The 20516-nt window shown below is 35.6% G+C and overlaps 1 protein-coding gene across 10 annotated transcripts in view; it reads right to left on the bottom strand.

Annotated features, from left to right (window-relative positions):
• Positions 1-2122: 2122 nt before the first annotated feature.
• Positions 2123-20516, bottom strand: part of mcf2l2 (MCF.2 cell line derived transforming sequence-like 2) — a 111246-nt gene continuing 92852 nt past the window's right edge. For 3 of the 10 annotated variants that reach the window (XM_039657536.2, XM_039657537.2, XM_039657538.2), the window contains exons 27-34: positions 17650-17745; positions 15094-15177; positions 14238-14309; positions 12426-12515; positions 12048-12163; positions 10318-10433; positions 6885-6979; positions 2123-4151 (exon numbers count right to left, since the gene is read on the bottom strand). In XM_039657536.2, coding sequence (XP_039513470.2) covers positions 4087-4151; positions 6885-6979; positions 10318-10433; positions 12048-12163; positions 12426-12515; positions 14238-14309; positions 15094-15177; positions 17650-17745 — 734 coding nt within the window. In that variant the 3' untranslated portion in view covers positions 2123-4086. Of the gene's footprint in view, positions 4152-6884; positions 6980-10317; positions 10434-12047; positions 12164-12425; positions 12516-14237; positions 14310-15093; positions 15178-15197; positions 15218-17649; positions 17746-20516 lie in introns of those variants that run through there. The other 7 variants (XM_089125021.1, XM_039657540.2, XM_039657541.2 and 4 more) reach the window with 7 other exon arrangements.

Genomic DNA, 20516 nt, shown 5'->3' with positions numbered 1-20516 from the left:
AAGCCTCTAAGTGCCATTTGAAATTTTCTTCTAGAATGATCATTTTTATCAAGCTTGTATATTTAAGTTCAGTGATTTCACTTAAATGGCAATGATTATTACCTATTAATTGTTATTTAAGTGAAATTACTGAACTTAAATATACAAGTTTGATAAAAATCATCATTAAAGAAGAACATTTCAAATGGCATTTAGAGGCTTTTGCATCTGAACTCTTCATATACTTGACTTGACATGGAGAATAAGTTGACTTGTAGTTGCTTATAGTCAGTAGAATGTCTTTAGGGGAGCATCACAATAAATATTTATCAGATGTTAAGCAGACATTCAACATAGTTGCAAAGTTACAAGTAGAATGTCAAAACACTATCGAAATAAAGTGTTTCCTTTTATTATAAAAAAATATGCATCCACATGGGAAAATCGTATTTTTTTTTATCCTATGGTTTTACAGCAACTACAACTGTAGTAACAATTGTATTAAAAAAATACGGTAGGCTAGTACATTTTTATATGGTTAATCAAACTAAAGACCATGTCTGAAAAAGTAGGTTATTTCCTTAGCATCAGAGCCGGACAGTAACAGAGTAAATGGTAAATGGACTGCATTTATATAGCGCCTTCATAGACCTAATGGCCACCAAAGCGCTTTACATTTGCCTCACATTCACCCATTCATACACTGACGGCGGTGTCAGCCATGCAAGGCGCCAGCCAGCTCGTCGGGAGCAGCTGGGGTTAGGTGTCTTGCTCATGGACACCTCGACACTTGGTCAGGTGGAACCGAGGATTGAACCACCAAACTTTCGGTTTGTAGACAACCCACATGAACCACTGAGCCACTGCCGCCCCAGTTTAAATGTACTCGTGTAAAGTACAATTTTGAGGGATCTGTACTCGAGTATCATTTTTTGGGGTGTAGCTACTCATGACTTTACTCAAGTACATTTGTTAGGGAAATGTTGTACTCTATACTCCCCTACCATTTCTATCCATAACCGTGAGTACGAGTTTCTATTTCTAAAAAAAAATAAAAAAATAAAATCAAAACCCTTAATTTAAGGAATTAAGGGAAACCCTTAATTTGCTTTTTCCCTCTCAAACGTGATTGGATTGTGCAGGCGCCACTGATTGGGACAGCCTATCAGCAATCACCTTCAGCTTTCCCCCAATGTCAACTCCATGGTCAGATTTAGAAGAGACGAAACCATGGACAAAACAATGGATGAAGATGCAGCAGGTCCATCCTGGGAATGTGCCAACCCGTGGCCCCACCCCGCCAGACTATTTCCATTTTCTGAATTTTCTGAAAATGTCTTAAATGTTAAATAAAGCAACATGGTTAAAAGATGAAAATGACTTGATTTTACTTTCAATTCCTTTTACGTTCTCCAAGGTATTAACATTTTTCAGAAGTCCATGTAGGACGGTTCTGTACATAAATGTAAGCACTGTGGCAGAGGTAATGCAATTTTTAGAAAATGTACTCTTGTACTCTTGATAAAAACAAGTACAATATCTTACATAGTACTTGTACTCGAGTAAAATTTAGCAAAGGGTATCAGTACTTTTACTCAAGTAAGAAAGCTGTGTACTCTGTCCGCCTCTGCTGAGCATTCACTCATATCTCAAATGTGAACTCTTTTGTCCGAAAGATTAAAACCTATCATCCTCTATACTGTCCTGGTGTGATCCTGCCCCATTATCAGCCTTTTAAATGCCCTCCGCTCATCCAAAAGAGCAGCCCCTTTCCTGCTGACAGAAGTCTCATTCTTTCTTCTGCCCGGCCTAGTTTCGGGCAGGAACGACTCCAGGTAAATAGTCTGCCAGAAGTCTTCAAAATCTTTAGACACCTGAAGCCAAAGTGAAGGCTGCCAGAGTGCTCTTTTTTTTAAATTCGGTTTCAAGGCTTGTCACATCCCTCTGGGTCTTTGTGTCCCGCACTCGCCACTCGCTCCTGCTGCCCCTCAGGAGTTTGTGAGGAGTTTGAAAGCCTCCTCTGTAGAACAAAGCCTGTCCCTCTCTCTCCTCGCTGTCCTTCTCTCAGACTGGCTCTCACACTGTCTTAAAAACAAAGCTTCCAATTAAAACCAAAAACAGTCTGATGGAAACCTACAGTTCCTGAAGGTTCTCAAAGGGATCTGCGTTTGTTCATTTTATTACATTTTCATCACTTTTATCAAACTTCAATTGAGGCTTCATAGTCTCCGTATGAAAAGTCATATGGTTTTGCAATGAATATATTTCATTACGCATATGAAAATCTACAGTTATGTAATACATATTCTCATCAGCTGTAATGTTGTCCATAGGGAAGCTGTGAAAAGCAAAATATTCACATATTTATGCACAGAATGATGATACCAAGAATTACATCGGCATTCAATATCAAATCTTTGTGCTTCGATATTTACATTCAAACAAATAATGCAGCTCAATAAGATCAGATATATATCAGAAAGTAATCAAACTACATTTAAATCGCAATCATATGTGGATATTTAGGGTTATGAGACGAAACGTTTGGCATCATTACTACATTCACTGTCAAACTGCGGTCCGGTTCTTCATGTCATAGCAGGAATGATACAGTACATCTGACTTCGGTATTGGATTCGGTTATTTTTAGCACAAACTGACAACATTCATGAGCAGTGCTGTAAAATACGGAGGCGTATTGCATTCACTTGAAGAAAAAAAATCTACTCTGTTTTTCTGAATTAATGAGTTAATTTTTCATGAGAAAAAAAATTGCTCTGTTTTTCTGAATTAATGAGTTAATTTTTCATGAGAAAATTTTTTTTGCTCTGTTTTTCTGAATTAACGAGTTAATTTTTCATGAGAATTTTTTTTGCTCTGTTTTTCTGAATTAATGAGTACATTTTTCATGAGAAAATATTTTTTTTCTCTGTTTTTCTGAATTAATGAGTTAATTTTTCGTGAGAAAAAAAGGTTTTGCTCTGTTTTTTCTGAATTAACTCGTTAATTCAGAAAAACAGAGCAAAAAAAAATTCCATGAAAAATTAACTCGTTAATTCAGAAAAACAGAGCAAAAAAAAAATCCATGAAAAATTAACTCATTAATTCAGAAAAACAGAGCAAAATATATTTTTTTTCTCATGAAAAATTAACTCATTAATTCAGAAAAACAGAGCAAAAAAAAAAAAAATCCATGAAAAATTAACTCGTTAATTCAGAAAAACAGAGCAAAAACTTTTTTTCTCATGAAAAATTAACTCATTAATTCAGAAAAACAGAGCAAATTTTTTTTCTCATGAAAAATTAACTCGTTAATTCAGAAAAACAGAGTAGTTTTTTTTTTCTTCAAGTGAATGCAATACGCCTCCGTAGTAAAACAACAGCAAAGCTGGAATATTTATGCTACAACAATCATTTTCTGAAATATATATATAAAAATCTGTAAATATTACACATTCTTACTAGGTTTCGAGATTATTTACAACCAGACCATGATAGGGATGAATATATCACGTATAGAGGCAAATATTTCAGGAGGATTACAGATATTTCAGCTTGAGCAACAAAGCTTTACAGATGGCTTATGCGACTTTCACGTCAGAATATAAAAGAGTATAAATATTGTACATTAGAGAATATTAATTTATCAAAAGTGCTGTGTTTTTGAACAACAAACCAAATCAAGTATGTTTAAGCATTTCAGTGGAAGTTTCAGCAGGACGGAACGGTCTCGAGTCTCTTTCTCTCAGTGTTTTCAAATGGCCACGTCACAACGCCCGGTGTTCACAGAGGTCTTTTGAGGTTATATCCGGATATTTCTCTTCAAATACCCCTGCGTTTGCTGCTAAGGCACAGCAGAGTGAACGCACGAAGGCTGCATGCTGAATTTTTTGACTCACGACTGCAGAATGTTGTCAATGTCACGTCAGCGCCGGAGAAGGCCGGACGAGACCGGAATCTGTTCCGATTGTCTCCTCAGTACGCTCGTATAGCAGCAGAGTTGATCTATTCCTTCAGCGTAGCAGACGTCTGTGTGGTATTACAAAAAGCTGTTGTCGAGTATGATGTATATAAGCATGGGGGAAGCGAGGACACATCACGGGACGTTCAGCATGCGTCGTCAGCGTCCTCTGTATTGGTAAGGGCAGCTGTGCAGAGGTCACTGAAAATATCTGAAATGAAATAAAAAGGAGAAGATTAGTTACGTAGCGTACAGTCTTTTCATTCAGAGCAACAGTAAACAGGTGGCAAACAAAACTAGACCTCGATCATAGCAAGGATGAGATCCATACAAACAAGAAACGAGAAAAGTCGCAAACCTTCAGAGTTAATACTGCGCTTTACGTCTTTTGAAACGCTGTAATTACTCTGGTTTGCGTCTTTGTCGTGTCTTTTCTGTCTTCTTGTTTGGAGTTTTGTTCCAGCTGTGGTCAGCACAGGTGAAGAAGCTTGAAGCGCAACATGAAAAACATACGAACACTTCAGTAGCCTATATTCTGAATCAGCTCCAAACAGCTGCAGGGCTCAACTATAAGGATGAATCTATTGGATAAGGATTTCTGTGATGCAAAGCTGAATTCTCAACATTACTTCAGTGTTCAGGGTCACATGATCCTTCACAAATCATTTTAAAATGCTGATGTATTAAAGGAGTAGTTCACTTTTGCTGATAATTTACTCACCCCCATGTCATCGAAGATGTCCATGTCATTCTTTCTTCAGTCGAAAAGAAATTAAGGTTTTTGATGAAAACATTCCAGGATTTTTCTCCATATAATGGACTTCAATGGGAACCAAACGGTTCAAGGTCCAAAAGACAGTTTCGGTGCAAACTGCAAACTGTTGAAAGGGCTTTAAACGATTCCAGATGGTGAATAAGGGTCTTATCAAGCGAAACAATTGCTCATAAAAAAAAAAAAAACAAATTTTAAGTTTTATAAGCTCAAATGGTCGCCTTTCTCTGTTCTGTGATGCGCGTTCGTGACTCTCCTCCTGTTCAAACTCATTCATCAAAATAAACGAATCTTTTTAAAATTCAACTCGTTCATTCCGTTCGTTAAAAGAACCAAATGACACGAAAACGATTCGTTCATTTTGATGAACGAGTTTGAACAGGAGAGTCACGAACGCTCATCACAGAACAGAGCAAAGCCACCATTTGAGCTTATAAAACTTAAACTTTTTTTTTAAATGAGCGATCGTTTCGCTTGATAAGACCCTTATTCCTCGCCTGTAATGGTTTAAAGCCCTTTGAACAGTTTGCACTGAAACTGTCTTTTGGACCTTGAACCATTTGGTTCCCATTGAAGTCCATTATATGGAGAAAAATCCTGGAATGTTTTCATCAAAAACCTTAATTTCTTTTCGACTGAAAAAAGAATGACATAGACATCTTGGATGACATGGGGGTGAGTAAATTATCAGCAAAAGTTTTTGTTTTTTTTTTAAAGTGAACTACTACTTTAATGTTGGAAGCAATTGTGCTGTATAATATATATATATATATATATAAGTAAAAAAAGTAAAAAAAAAAGTTTATAACAAAATACACTACTGTTCAAAAGTTTGGAGTCAGTATTTATTTTTTCTGTAAAATAATACTGTATAAAAATAATATTAATATAATTAATTAATATAATTAATTAATATTAATATAATATAATTTTATTCAGCAAGGATGTGTTAAATTGATTAAAAGTGATAGTGCAGATTTATAATGTTAGAAAAGATTTCTATTTGGAATAAATGCTGCTCTTTTTAACTATTTTTTAATCAATGAATCCTAAAAAAAAGTATCACATGTTCCAAAAATATATTAAACCGCAAAACTGTTTCCAACATTGATAATTGAAAATCAAATCAGAATATTTGAATTCATGCGACACTGAAGACTGGAGTAATGATGACATCACAGAAATATATATATTAAAGTGTATAAAAATAGAAAACCATTATTTTAGATTGTAATAATATTTCACAAAAGTCTTTTTCTGTATTTTTGATTAAATAAATGCAGACTTGATGTGCACAAGATACTTCTTTTAAAAACATAAACAATAGTTTTCAAACATATTTTTCTAAGTGACAGTAAAGACTTTAACATTTACAAATTTTTATATATATATATATATATATATATATATATATATATATATATATATAAAATCTTAAATTGCCTTAACTCAGTAATTTATTGACCAAAAGTGACAGTAAAGACTTTTAACATTGTCAAAAAAAAAATTATCATCAATGTTATGATGAAATTTTGTGATGAAATATTAAGCAGCACAACTGTTTTAATCAATAAATACAAAGGAGTTATTTCAAATTGTAATATCTCACATTATTACAGTTGTTACTGTATACATTTACTGTATGCATATATTCTGTGGTCAGTATTAACATCCTCACAGTTGAGTCCAGAGCTGCCTCTGCTCTCAGTCAAAGCTTTACGTGCAGCACCTTGTTATTAGTATAGCAAAAGTCTGAGAAAACCAGTCAAACAAGACCGAGAGTGGCATTATGAGCACGCCAAGGTTTCATGGAATGAAGTGCATGCCTGTGGAGGTGATGTCATGCACACCTCTTTAAAAAAAGCAGCAGACTGCAAACAGGTGCCTCCGTCAGTCTCGCCGTCCACTGACCTAGATCTCAAATTACAGCCGGTCTGTTTCACGACGGTGTCTTGTGTGCATTCACATGTAAGATCGAGCGAGAAGGGGCTGAGTGACATGAGAGGTCAAAGTGCATCGTCTAATGCATCGTCATAAAAGATGTAATCCTCATAGAGTATGAGCTAAATATGAAAGAATTTTATGGAAACCATCAGTCTGAACTGAGTGTGTTCAGAGTGGTGATGTCAGTCATGCCCTTCTGCTGCTCTTCCTGGGATTGGTGTGCGGTACCAGAGTTACTGTAAAGGTCTACTTCTTCTGCTGTGGACTGCAGGACAGTGGGTGGCACCAGTCCTGTCTTCTGAGTTCTAAGGTTCTTGACTAGCCTAGAACATGAGAGACAGTGTTCAACGGCAGCACGGACATAGAGAACCTGGAGCTCAACAAGGGATCAATATGATTGGGCGATTCCTTGGAAATTTCATTAAAACGACGAAAGAGGTTTGATGGACCTGTTATATGTGGTGGCCCACGACAATTAAAAATTAAGGCCGAGTATCCAAATCTGATCACGTGTTTCCAGCAGGACAGTACATTGTAATGGACAAACATCTGATCTAAAAAAGTATATTTAGTCACCTTAAATGCATAACATTGACTTTGACACTGCCCCCTTGTGGTCTGGAGAAGTTTTATGTTTTATGACTTAATTTATTTGTATTTAAAATATATATTTGCTCTGTAAATTTTATTGTGTTGTGCACCTATGGCCATCATCGTTATAGGTTAAGCTGCATCCATTCAGTTTGGTTTTATTCATTTTTTAAGGATCCCAGAGGAGGCTAATGGAAAAATTGAGATACACTGTAAAAAAAATATTGCTGGTTTAACTTAAAAAAATAAGTAACCTGGTTGCCTTAAAATTTTAAGTTGATTGAATTGGAAAAAGTGAGTTAATACAATGGAGATTCAAAATCAGAAACTCAAAATAATAAGTTATCTCAACTAAATAAATGATTTAAGTTAATTTGACAAAAGAAAACATGTTGTGATAACAAATCTTGAAAATATTTTTTTACAGTTTAGGAGGAAAAACTAAAAGTTAACTGTGTTTGAAATCACCCTCGATACCCTCATTCACTATTCCCTACATTACTTCACTAATGCAGTCGACTTAAAGGAGTGAATAAAAAAACGAGTGAACGAATTCTGACATTATGTGCATGTGAAAAAAGCATTTTGATTGAAATAACTGTCAATTTAATCCCTGAAAAAATGCTTGCTTAATTTTTTAAGTTCAATCAACTTGGATGTTTAAGTCATTTCAACTTAAATTACATTAAACCGACTTTAAAAATGAGTTCAATCTTGCATAACATAAAAAAACCCTTGAAAACTGCTTCTTTTTTACGGTGCAGATCTCAATAATTTTCCAGGACCAGTGTTGGGAGTAACGCATTACAAAAGTAATACATTACAGTAACATATTACTTTTTGCTGTAACGCAGTAGTGTAAGGCATTACTAATCAATTTTCAGTAATATTTTACTCGTTACATGTTCAGTGAGGCTTGTATTACAGTTGTATTACAGTGTATTGTCTGCTTTTATTTCTTAAAGGCAACAGACTATGTGAAAGTTTTAAAGCAATCTTTTAGTGCCAGTTCAGAGCGGTCGCGTCTGTAACATTGTTTTTTCCTCATAAATGTGAACACGAAAACTAAAATAAAATGAATATTTTAAGTTCTATGGAGACTGGAGAGCCAACCCTTCCTCATCCGATTTGCGCAGTGTAATTAACAGAATTACAAAAAATATATTTTGCCTCCTATTTTTTTGTCACGCATGAATGTGTGTCTTTTCCCTAATATTAAAAATAAAACATAGACTGATATTTGTCTAATGTCTGGAGTCCTTTAAGGAAGTAGCTTATATACGTTTCAATACAATTTTTATTTCAAGTTTTGACTGCAAATGTCATGTCCATAATGCTGGACTTCCCCAATTTTAAATAATTTATCCTCAACTAGTTTTGTGGTGTAGGTCTACGTATTTTATAATGTTAACTTCAAATAATACTAATAGCCTAATTTAAAGATAAGGCAGCATTGGATATGGACGGTAAGGAGAATAACGCTGGAGTTGGAAGAGGTTTGTCGCGATTCTGTAAGTTCGTGGATCTGAGTCGTGTGGCGAATCGCGATTTCGGTTTCATATTGCATATCGTTACAGCCCAAAAGTTAAGTTCTACTTAGTTATTTTGGTGAAAGTAACTCAAAAGTAATACATGAGTAATGTACGCATTACAATTCTGGGACAGTAATATTGTAAGGTAATGAATTACTTTTAAATAACAGTAACAAGTAATACCTAATGTATTACAGTTTGGAAGTAACTTGCACAACACTGTCCAGGACCAAACATGGATAATACAGTAGAACATGTCCGGTTTGGGAGTATACTGTGAAAGTTAAACATGATTCAGGTTAAAGCTGAGTTTTATTGGTTACGCCATGGGATACTGGGATTATGTTGTGATATTGGCGAGCAGTATCAATGTAGACAGTCCAGTCCAACCACATCTAGTTTTTTGGCAGTGTATCGCATACACTCCTCCTGAGCAAACACTAGAATCCTGTGGTTCAAGCTACCTTAAGTTTAGCTTGACTCTGCACAATGTCAAAACATCCACAAAAGCCTGAAAACTTATTATGAAGGGTTTGAGGGGGTTGATTGAGCAAAGAAAACTTTGAAACACTCTACAAAGCAGAAAAATGACTGGAGACAGTTTTTAAGATTAAATATGTATGAGATACTTCAGAATATGGCTGGCTTTTTCATTTCAGTCAAGAAATGTTAGATTAGGTGGTATTTAGCGCCCGCAAAAGTATCAGAACCCTGTGAAACCTCTCTTTCAGCTTAGCTTTTTAAAGGCAGTTTGGTAAATGACAAATAAGGGTGTAAAAAGAATAATAACAAAGAAAAAATAGCCAATTTCTTAGAAATGCACTTAGAAATGTTGGTTTCACCAATATTAGCATAATAACATAACAGATTTTCCTGTACAAGTGAATTTACTCATCTTACTTAACTTACTCATTTACTCATATGTCATATAATTAGCCTAAAATTTTCTTGTAAAGGTAAAGGATTACTCTTTAATTACACTTACTTCTATGTGATTGCATTAAATACTGTTGTGTACAACAATTTTGTATAAAACAATAGTCCATTTAACATTTAAATGTAATGTTAAAATGTATATTTCTCCCGTTTCACACTTTGGTCAGGTCATAGTATTAATTGAATGAGCTTTTTTCTTTTCTTCATTAACATCAGGGCAGTTTTTTCACCCTAACAAAAAATACTTTTATTATGAAAAATATAAATAGACGCATCATAATAAACCGATCCGGACAACATCATAAAAAATGACAAGAAATGTGACAGCCCAATTTCTAAATAGAGAATGGCTTGGTTGAATAAAATCAACAAATTACAGATTCTGATAAAATAAAATAAAAATTATGAAACTCCTATTTTGACTGTGTGGGGTATTTAAAAGCAAAACCTTCAAATAATGAAATTAAGAGAACCAACAATGAATGAGAGCTCAGACAAAATGGGCTTCGTGAGAGTTTTGTTAGCGGTTGTCAGGTTTTTAGTGAAGCTGTCTTGAACGACTGCATAAATATATCTGGATAGAGACTTTCCTCATTACTCACCAGTGGCCATTCTCGGACTCTTCCAGGAATTGCACTAACTCTCCAGCCTCTACGGAAAGATCCTGGGCGGTTCCCGACTCGTATGTCAGCTGCACCTGATAGCGATCATTATCCCCCTTAAGAGAGACAAAGAAGTGCATCATTTATTGGATTATTGGATAATTGGTTTATTGGATCAGGGAGGAAACAGGTTAGGAAAAGTTACGATTCATACAAAGGCCTGCGTTCAGACCTTCTTATCTGAGAAATCTCATCAATTGTTTATTCAAGGATGCCCTCTAGTGGTAGGAGCCGTGTATGTGCAGTTTAATTCCCTCTAGCCACCATTAAATAGGTTCTGAATGAACTGTAGCTGCTATTAAGCCTCACTTCTGAAGCAGATCTCCCCTCCTCGAGCATCAGGCAAGATTAAATACAGAGACTCCTCAGGGTGTTTAAGAGTAAAAGATAATCTGGCCTCCTTTCTGTATTAACTAACTGTAAAATGTTGCTATCTTTCATGAGCTCACTTAAAATCTGCGAAAAATCTCTTATTTTTATTTTAAAAGGGACAGTTAAAGGGATAGTTCACCCAAAAACGACAATTTTGTCATTAATTACTCGCCCTGCCCTTATGTGGTTCCAAACCTATAAGATTTTCGTTCATCTATGGATAAATACAAATAAAGATGTTTTTGATGAAATCAGAGAGATTTCTGTCCCTCCATTTACTATCTACGCAAGTCAATAAAGAGGTCGTAAAACTTATCCCTGAATTGAGTGGTTTAATCCGAATTTTCTGAAAAGACACGATCGCTTTATATGATGAACAGATTGAATTAAGCTTTTATACACATTCATCAACTCATACATTAGTTGTGGTAAACTGAAGGTCAAGCATGGAGTGATGGAAACTCTCAGATTTCATCAAAAATATCTTTATTTGTGTTCCCGAAGATGAACGAAAGTCTTACGTGTTTGGAACGACATGAGGGTGAGTAATTGAAGAGTTCAGATGCAAAAGCCTCTAAATGCCATTTGAAATTTTCTTCTTTAATGATTTTTATCAAACTTGTATATTTAAGTTCAGTAATTTCACTTAAATAACAATTAATAGGTAATTATCATTGTCATTTAAGTGAAATTACTGAACTTAAATATACAAGTTTGATAAAAATCATCATTAAAGAAGAAAATTTCAAATGGCATTTAGAGGCTTTTGCATCTGAACCCTTCAATTACTGACAGAATTTTGACAATAACATTTTTGGGTGAACTATCCCTTTAAATAAAACGTTACTTTACTCAACCTCATGTCATTTCAAACCTCTTCTGTGGTAGATATTTTGAAAATGATATAATTTTAAAAGTCAGTGAGGTCCAAAAGACATTTCACAAAATCTTTTTCTTTTTCTTTTTTTTGGTTAAAATTGTTTAAACGGTCTCATTTTAAACTATATTCTTGGCATGCCAATTTCTTTAAAAAGAAACCGTAATATTCTGTGAAATATTTAATGTGTGTGAAATGATATTTTAAAATAATTTAAAATATATATTAAATAAATGCAAAAACGATCATTTTTATATTAAAATATTAATAATTATTTTACTATTATTGACATGAGAGATTAAATGAGAGTAAATGATGGCAGAAATCTTTTTTTCTGGTGAACTCTGTTCTTTATAATATTTTTTGTCACTCAAAATTGGAAGATGAGATATATGGACAAAATGTGGATGAGGACGTTTACGTTTTTGTTATGTCCTTCATCCTCTCCATCTGAAGAAATGGAGAGTTCTTCAGCACTAGAAGGAATGGTCTCAAAATCCTCGGCGTCCATTGATGGCAGACGACGTTGATTCCATCCTGGAAAATAGTACACACGAGTTAACATCATTCAGTAAAAACCTTACAAGTGATGACACTCAGGGAATAGTGTTTGAGTTTGCCGGAAACAAAATAAATAAATAAAAACTTCTGTGAAAGGTAGACAAGACGTTGAAGCACTGTGAAAATAACTCTGACTGATTCTGTCACTGCCAGGCATCGAATGAGGAATGAAAATAGACGAAAACACCAGAGAGAACCCAATATGATTGGCATATCACTGCCTGTTTCTTATGATTACCTGGTTGAGACGCAGACCTCGGCACAGCGGGCTTGGTACCGGTGGTACCTTTACTTTTGCTCTCAGCGGGAAGTGCACCTCGCATGGTGTCTGTGAGAAAATTCTTATCAAACATGACCTCTATGATAGTAGTGATGCATGTGAAACGAAGCCTCACATTATCATGCACAAATCAGCCAGATAACTGACAAAATTTAAAAAAAAAAATAACAACAGGAAGTCACTCGCACCCACTAAAATGTACACATAACCTTATCCGAGAAACAGAGAACACAGCAAGCGGGAAACGATTGATTCGGAGGATGATACAGACTTGATATGAACTGAAAACCACCACCAAAACACCACAGAGCAAGCAAAAACACTTGAAATCAGAATAGATCAAAACAAGCTTGAAATCTGGTAGATTAATGCAGGCTAAACAACAGATAAATCTTTTGCAAAACTGCAGGTGCTGGTAGCATCCGTAAGAATGGGATGGAAATTACAAATCAGTATTGTTGGGTGCATTGCATGATGCAAATCATCATTTTTCAGGAAAGGTGTTTGGCTTTCTTTGAGTTTCTTGCATGATTATAATAGCTGTATAATTTCAGACTTGAGTCAAGATTAACTTAATAAATATTCAATGAAAAAATCATGAAAAAAGTTACATAAATATTAGCATGTAAGAAATAGATGTACAAACATATTTTAAATTAATGAATTAATTATAAATGTAAACATTAAACCATTATTCATTATAATATTTTTTTCTATTGAGCCCTGTTATAGATGTAAATAATAAACATATAATTATTATAAATATGATACATTTTATATTTTAAAATTGGAAAGTAAAAATTTTAATTATAAACAATTTTTAAATAAATGCATGTAAAAATACATATTTGAATCTATATTTGTCTATCCATATAAATGTGTGTGTGAGTGTATATATATATATTAGTGCTGTCAAATCGATAAATTGGAATTAATTGCATCTAACAAAGTTTATTTATAATATATATGTGTGTAATATATACAGTATATATATATATATATATATATATATTACACACATATATATTATAAATAAACTACTTTATATATATATATATATATATATATATATATATAAAGGTGTATGTACACACACACACATATATATTTTTATATAAACTTAGTATAAATATAAGTATACATACAGTATATATATATAAATATATATATATACATACAGTATAGGTGTATGCACACACACACACACACACACACACACACACACACACACACACACACACACACACACACACACACACATATTATAAACTTTGTTAGATGCAATTAATTCCGATTTATTGATTTGACAGCACTTACAGAGTTACGTATATATATATATATATATATATATATATATATATATATATATATGTGTGTGTGTGTGTGTGTGTGTGTGCGTGCGTGTTAGATGTGATTAATCGATTTGACAGCACTAATGTGATTGTGTGTGATACAGTACACATATAAACACATATATTATTATTATTATTATTATTATTATATTTACAGCCCTGTTAATGAATATAAACCAAAAAGTCTAAGGTTCAGGTCCTAGTAGAGGCGATCCTGCAACTAAACATTTTTTAGAAGATCACATACTTCCATGGTATCCTTAACTCCGAATTGTTCCTGTTAAATAGTGTCCTTTTGCTTTGAATAAAACCATCTGGCCTCTTACTACAGACACTAAATGAATAAAAACAAACCAAAAAACAACATCTTACAAGGACTATTTTCAGCATGCAACATGCCGTGCTTTCCATGTGGTACCTTCATAGCCAAAAGGTGTAGGGTCGCTCTTGATCTGATGCCTCTTGCTCTTAAGGCTAGAGGAGAGAGGAACTAAGCACAAAACATGCATTTCTTTCAGGAAAGAAGTCCAGCTCATCTATCACATTCTTTCAACCTATCCATCCCAGATTAATAATCACACTAATTTTTCATTATCCCCCCGCAGTTGCAACGCTTTCATCGCAATAAAAGAGAATAATGGGCCCACAAGAAACAAAAGGCTCATGTGCATCTAAATTCTCATTCACATTCCCAGAGCTCCGCAGCGGGGCTTCACTGCTAAATGTCATGCCAGATCCCAAATGTCAACTTATCAAGAGTCAGTATTTATTATTCAGTGCAGCTGTCTCTTCATGTTTTTTAGGGGATTAATTTGCTACAAAGTGCACAGTTTGATTCATTTCAAACATTTTATATGAGCAGCAATGAAGGAGCTTGAGATATATTTGGCTGATGGTGAAATACCAAAAATATATAACAATTCCAGCTTCTAGAAAGCCCAGTTTCAGTTGTAAGGAGGTGGGCTACATGACTTTCAAGTTGGGCCAGAGTTGGGATATTGGGTTGCCAGTTTGCTATGGCATTAAATAGCTGGGACAGGCCCACCCATGTAAATATGACATACCACTGACATTGGTAAATACAGCAGAAATCCCAGCTCATTCAAGGACAAGCATTTACTTAATGTGGGGAGCAAGAATAATGTGTCTAAAATGCATATGCACCAGGTTATAACGTTCGTCCTCTTTACTTTAACGCTGTTATACTGAAGTAAATTGTTAATTCACATGTGATCATGCACGTGAGTAAAACCACACAAGCAGTTTTTTTGTACCTTTAGTGCGCGGTGCAGAAGCGGAGCTGACAGTCGAGGCTAAAGAAAAGCGGCGTGTGACTTCAGTCTCCTTGGCTGCAGCTTCTGAAGTCAAAGGTAGGGTTGGGTTAGTACCGTGGTTAATCTGTTTTAGACAAAACCGGATGAAGTGGTGAAGTAAGAGACAGGTGGGTGCAAGTTCGCGAACATTCGCTGACATGTTGAGCGGTTAATTTGTGGATGGCAGAGTTCACGCCAAATACCGTTTCCTGCTCTCTCTCATTTCTTTCCTGTTGATCTCTTTCTGTACTTTCCTATCTTTTGAAATAAAGTGAAGGTGGGATGTTTATTTGAACACAAAATGAAGTCAAAAATGATAGCACAGAATGACAATGGATGTATTTGGAAGATGTAGAATTAAAATAAATAAAAAAAAAAAAACAAATCAAAGAAATTTACCTAATTGTAATTTTACAAAACTTGATGCCGACTTGACAGAGATTTTACAGACAGACAGACAGTTGGCCTTGCTTTGACCTTTAGGCAATTCAAGTCAATGGCACCTATGAATTAGAAACACCCTACTAAAATGCCAGCACTGTTTCGAAAATGTCAAGAGAATAGTGTAAGCTCTGTGTAACACTACACCATGACGTTTGCTTGAGCTTGAAATATCGGTAACACTTTACTTGAAGGGGTGTTCATAAGGCTGGCATGACACCTTCATAACCATGACATGACATTTGTCTTGAATATGAAGTAAGGTTTATGCATCTTTATGACAACTGTCATTAAGTGTATTTCGCAAATATGCAAATATGACATTGTTTAAAGCATTTTAGTACATTCTTAGCTAAAAACACTTAGTTCTTTCAAAAATACATCTCATTAATGTATATTTACTTCGTTCAAGTAATAAAGTATTCTCGTGAGAGTATAATATGCCATTGAAAATACATACGGGTAAGGGGTTCTAATGTTGGTCGCCATGTTGCCCCTCCATCTTGAAAGTACATTAGCCAAAGAGGGACATACCCGTTAATTCAAGCTTCGCCTTTCACGTTAACGTTTGAGTTAACACTCATTGACGAGGTCGAACTGGAAGCCATGTTAATCTTGGACTACATTGGCCACCGTAGGAGTTAAAACGAAATCGGAATTGAGAGGAACAGAAACTAATTTTCGCTGGATGGTCATATACTTTTTCACCGCTAGATGGGGGTAAAAATCACACAGTGAGTCTTTGTCGTGACAACTTGACATAAAATTAAGTTAAACTGTCATGTGGTTGGCTTTGACATTAGCTGTCATGAGGCCATTATAAGTGTGTCATGAATATTTTTCGTGAATTTGTCATTAAAGAGTTCCAACCCCGTAAGACCTTCGTTCATCTTCGGAACACGAATTAAGATATTTTTGATGAAATCTGAGAGCTGGATCACTCCTGCATTCTAGTCCATAGGCTTCTTGAGGAATTGAAACTTGCCGTCCTCGAAAAGTTATTAAAGACATCGTTAAAATAGTCCAAGTGACTTCAGTGGTTCAATCTTAACTTTATCAAGCGACGAGAACATTTTTTTGTGGGCAAAAACAAACAAAAATAACGACTTTATTTCAACTATTCACTTCCTTCTCTTTGAGCCTCTAGTCAGTTAACGTAGTGTGATAGCGTAGAGCTACGTCACACGTAGGCTTGCTATAGTAGGCCGACGCTGGTCATGTGTGTGTGATGCGTGTGACGTACAATAACAGAAGCTTACGTTATTAAACTAGTAACCTGACTCGAGGCAGAGAGAGAAGTAAATGAATAGTTGAAATGAAGTCCTCAATTTTGTTGTTTTTTTGCACAGAAAAAGTTTTCTCGTCACTTGATAAAGTTAAGATTGAGCAACTGAAGTCACTTGGACTATTTTAACAATGTCTTTAATAACTTTTTGAGGCCAGCAAGTTTCAATTCCTCAAGAAGCCTATGGACTAGTATGCAGGAGTGATCCAGCTCTCAGATTTCATCAAAAATATCTTAATTTGTGTTCCGAAGATGAACGAAGGTCTTAAGGGGTTGGAACAACATGATGGTGAGTAAATACTGACAGAATTTTCATTTTTGGGTGAACTAACCCTTTAAGTTTGATAATGCGATGTCTTAGTAATGTCAAGTTGTCATAACAAAGACATCTCAAGCAATGTCATAGTGCATTAAATTGCATCAAAAATGTCATAACTGAGCGAATGACACTTAATGACAGTTGAACATATGTCATGATTATGAAGGTGTCATGTTAGTCTTATGCACACCCCTTCAAGTAAAGTGTTACCGAAATATCTCAGTTCTTCTGTTGACTTCAGTGGAGGCTGACCTGCTTTGCACACAATTCAAATTCCTCTGAGAATTCAAATGTTCTACGATGACAAAGCTCTTGAGGTTCCCACTTTCCTTTCAGAAGTCAAAAAAAAAAAAAAGGCAATAAGTGATCACGGAGACGACTGACAGAGAGGGATGACAATGAATTTTAGCAACAGGGGCAACACATCAGAATGAGATGATAGATGAGTCCAAATAGAGACGAGCCATGGTACCTGCGGGAAGAGACCTGCGGTTTGACAGGCCCTGTAAGGTGAAGCGCTTTCTAGCAAGAGCAGATCGCTCTGAGCCGAGGCTGGCTGAAGCATCAGCTATAAGAGGAGAGGAGGAGAGGACTGCGGTTAAAGCAGCAGGTAGGAGACGTGATGTGAACAGCAAGGAAACGAGAGCAAGAAGGATCTGTCATGAAATAAAAATGGTTAGTCTGTGATAAGGCTGGAAATCAAAAATCGAAAAATTCCATTTCTCGAATTGGATCCTAAAGGTCAGGAATCACTTGTTATAAAATAAGAATGTTATTCATCTTATCGATTCCTTTCTGTGTATTTTAATACGACCATTCAGGCGCATAAACCTGTACACTTTTTTCCTGTGGTGAGCACACATCCGAAACGTGAGCACAGAAAGCCGCCTCTCATACTATATAGTGCGTGATACTGAACTCAGTTCCGTTCCATGTCTTTTGAAACGTGACCGGACAAATAATCACAAAAACATGTCAAAATATTCTTGTAAACACAGTCGTTATGTCTTAAAGGTGCTCTAAGCAATCTGCCCATCCCCTAAACACACTGTAAAAAAACGAGGTCTATGAAGACAACCCAGGCTCCACAAATGGCAACAAAAACAAACTGCGGCAACCCGCTCCACAAAACATAACAAACTGTTCCAGCCAATTGCTGACAAGAAGACCCTGCGGGTGGGGTTTGGGGGGTCAGTGCAAATGAGGAGGGAGGGTCTATCTAGCCTCCGTTTTGTTTGAAAATACTTTAAACGTCAACAAAAAGTCACGTCACCCGACATCGCTTAGAGCACCTTTAAGGCCGTGTGTCCACCAAAGCGTTTTTAGCCAGCTGAAAACGCTAGACGCTCTGCTGAAGACGCCGTGCTTTGGGCGCTTGAGAGCGTTTTGGCAGCGCAGCGGTTTATTCCGTTGAGACGTTTCGTTGCTATGATACAGAATATCCGCAGCAGTTTGAATGTTGTGACAGTTCAGGTGTGGTATTAGTCCCGCCCCTCCTCCACTGTGATTAAACAGCTGGGTAAAAAGTGACCGTGATGAGCGCTGCGTTTTATCCAAAGTTGAACATTTTTCAACTCCCAGCGACCAGTAAAAACGCTGGGCGCTCGGCGCTACAGTACGCTCATGGCGTTTAAAAAACGCGGCGCTCCCATTGAAAACAATTGAAAACATACGCCAGGCGCGCGGAAAAACGCTTTGGTGGACACACGGCCTAAGTGAACGTTAACAATTCATAAAGAAAACGCATAACAGTATATTGGATCTGTGCAGCTCTTAAAGTGACAGCAGCCTAATATTCCTGCTGCGGCGTTTAATCAAACAACAAAAGACAAAGAGTAAATTCAGTCGCCGTTCTTCACTAAATAACTTGTAACTATATTTGTAATGCATATTTTATGTATAAAGTGCAGTCTTATTTTACATTTGATTACAGTTTCTGTACCCGAATAATTGGAAATCTTAAAACACAGTTTATTTCAATCGCATCTTTGTTCAGTTGTATTTATTTGTTCGAATGCTAATTTGTTTATTTGTTCTTAATCACGAAGTGTTTACTAGTCTTTAATAATGCTTGAAATTTATATAAGTTAGTCTAGTTTTTTTTTTTGCTATGGTATTTTTAAACCATAGGCAAAAAAATTCCTTGTAGAAGTGTTCTGTATGCCTGGTTCAGATTACACGATTTTTTTTTGTCAGTTACGACAGTCACTGTGTAAGATTACACGATTTTGACTCCTAAAATCTTGTCGTGTCGTGGATGAGAAACATGTCTATGTTGCTTCCTGACCAGTCACCGCATGCCGTCTTTAACGAGCCGCGTGATGTCATCACTGAAGATTCACAATCTCATCATTTAATGTTGTTTTTAGTTTTTTATTGTTTTTATTAATAATTATAATCATTAGTATTATGCATGTGATTTACACTTTTCATATACATTTTTTATACTTTTCATATATATTCATAATCATTTATAATCTACATTTTTATGAATCAAACTTTTCTGAATTCTGTATGTGGAAGACTTTTAGAGTTTGGGGGGAAGTTGAGTGTATTATGTTTCTTTCCGTGGAGCAGAATATACATTTCAAGATTGATTGAGAGCAGATGTTTCTGGAACAGCTATATGTACTGTGTAAGTTCTTTGTTTGAGAGAGAGGGGAGAAAATACAGAGAAGCAGAAGGACGATCTTTGCTGGTCCATTGTCACTCTCTCTCCCTTATGTCTTATATAAATTGGTAAAATAAATAACATATATTGGCAGAATGACTGGTGTCTTTTCATTAAATTAAATAACAAGGGGAAACGAAGATTTTAAATCTACAATCGAGAAGGCGAAACTAGTAGCGAGTGACTTCTGGGAAACGAACGTAAACAAAAAATGGATGAAGCGGTGAGTGTTGTATTGGCTTTCCTGTGTTCAGAAAAAAGTAAAAAAAAAAAGAAAGAAAACCCGACAATGGAAACGTTCCTGGATTGCTCGAAGAGGACAGTATGTGCTGTCAATCCTCCAAAGAGAACTTGAGGTAAAATATCGCCATTGAAAGTTGTGTACGGAAAAGCTTCTATGCTCCTATTGGTCAACTTCATACATGTGACAGAATCCGTCATGGATGACCGCTAAAAAAAATGAAACATGCTAGTATTTTTGTCGTGATGGCGTGAAGCACTACGTAGGTTGTCGCCCACTATGACACACTATACGAGATGATACGATCGAATCTTGCGTCCCGACGGCCATTGTCATTTACGAATCCCCATGACACCCTATGTCAAACGCATCGTGCCAAAATCGTGTAATCTGAACCAGGCATTACCCTGTTTATTTTTGTTCATGG

Source organism: Pimephales promelas, chromosome 21 (genome assembly GCF_988280905.1).
Source record: "Pimephales promelas chromosome 21, fPimPro1.hap1.1, whole genome shotgun sequence".
Classification (NCBI taxonomy): domain Eukaryota; kingdom Metazoa; phylum Chordata; class Actinopteri; order Cypriniformes; family Leuciscidae; genus Pimephales; species Pimephales promelas.
The sequence above is the reverse complement of the archived record's forward strand: the minus strand, read 5'-3'. Positions and strand labels throughout refer to the sequence as shown.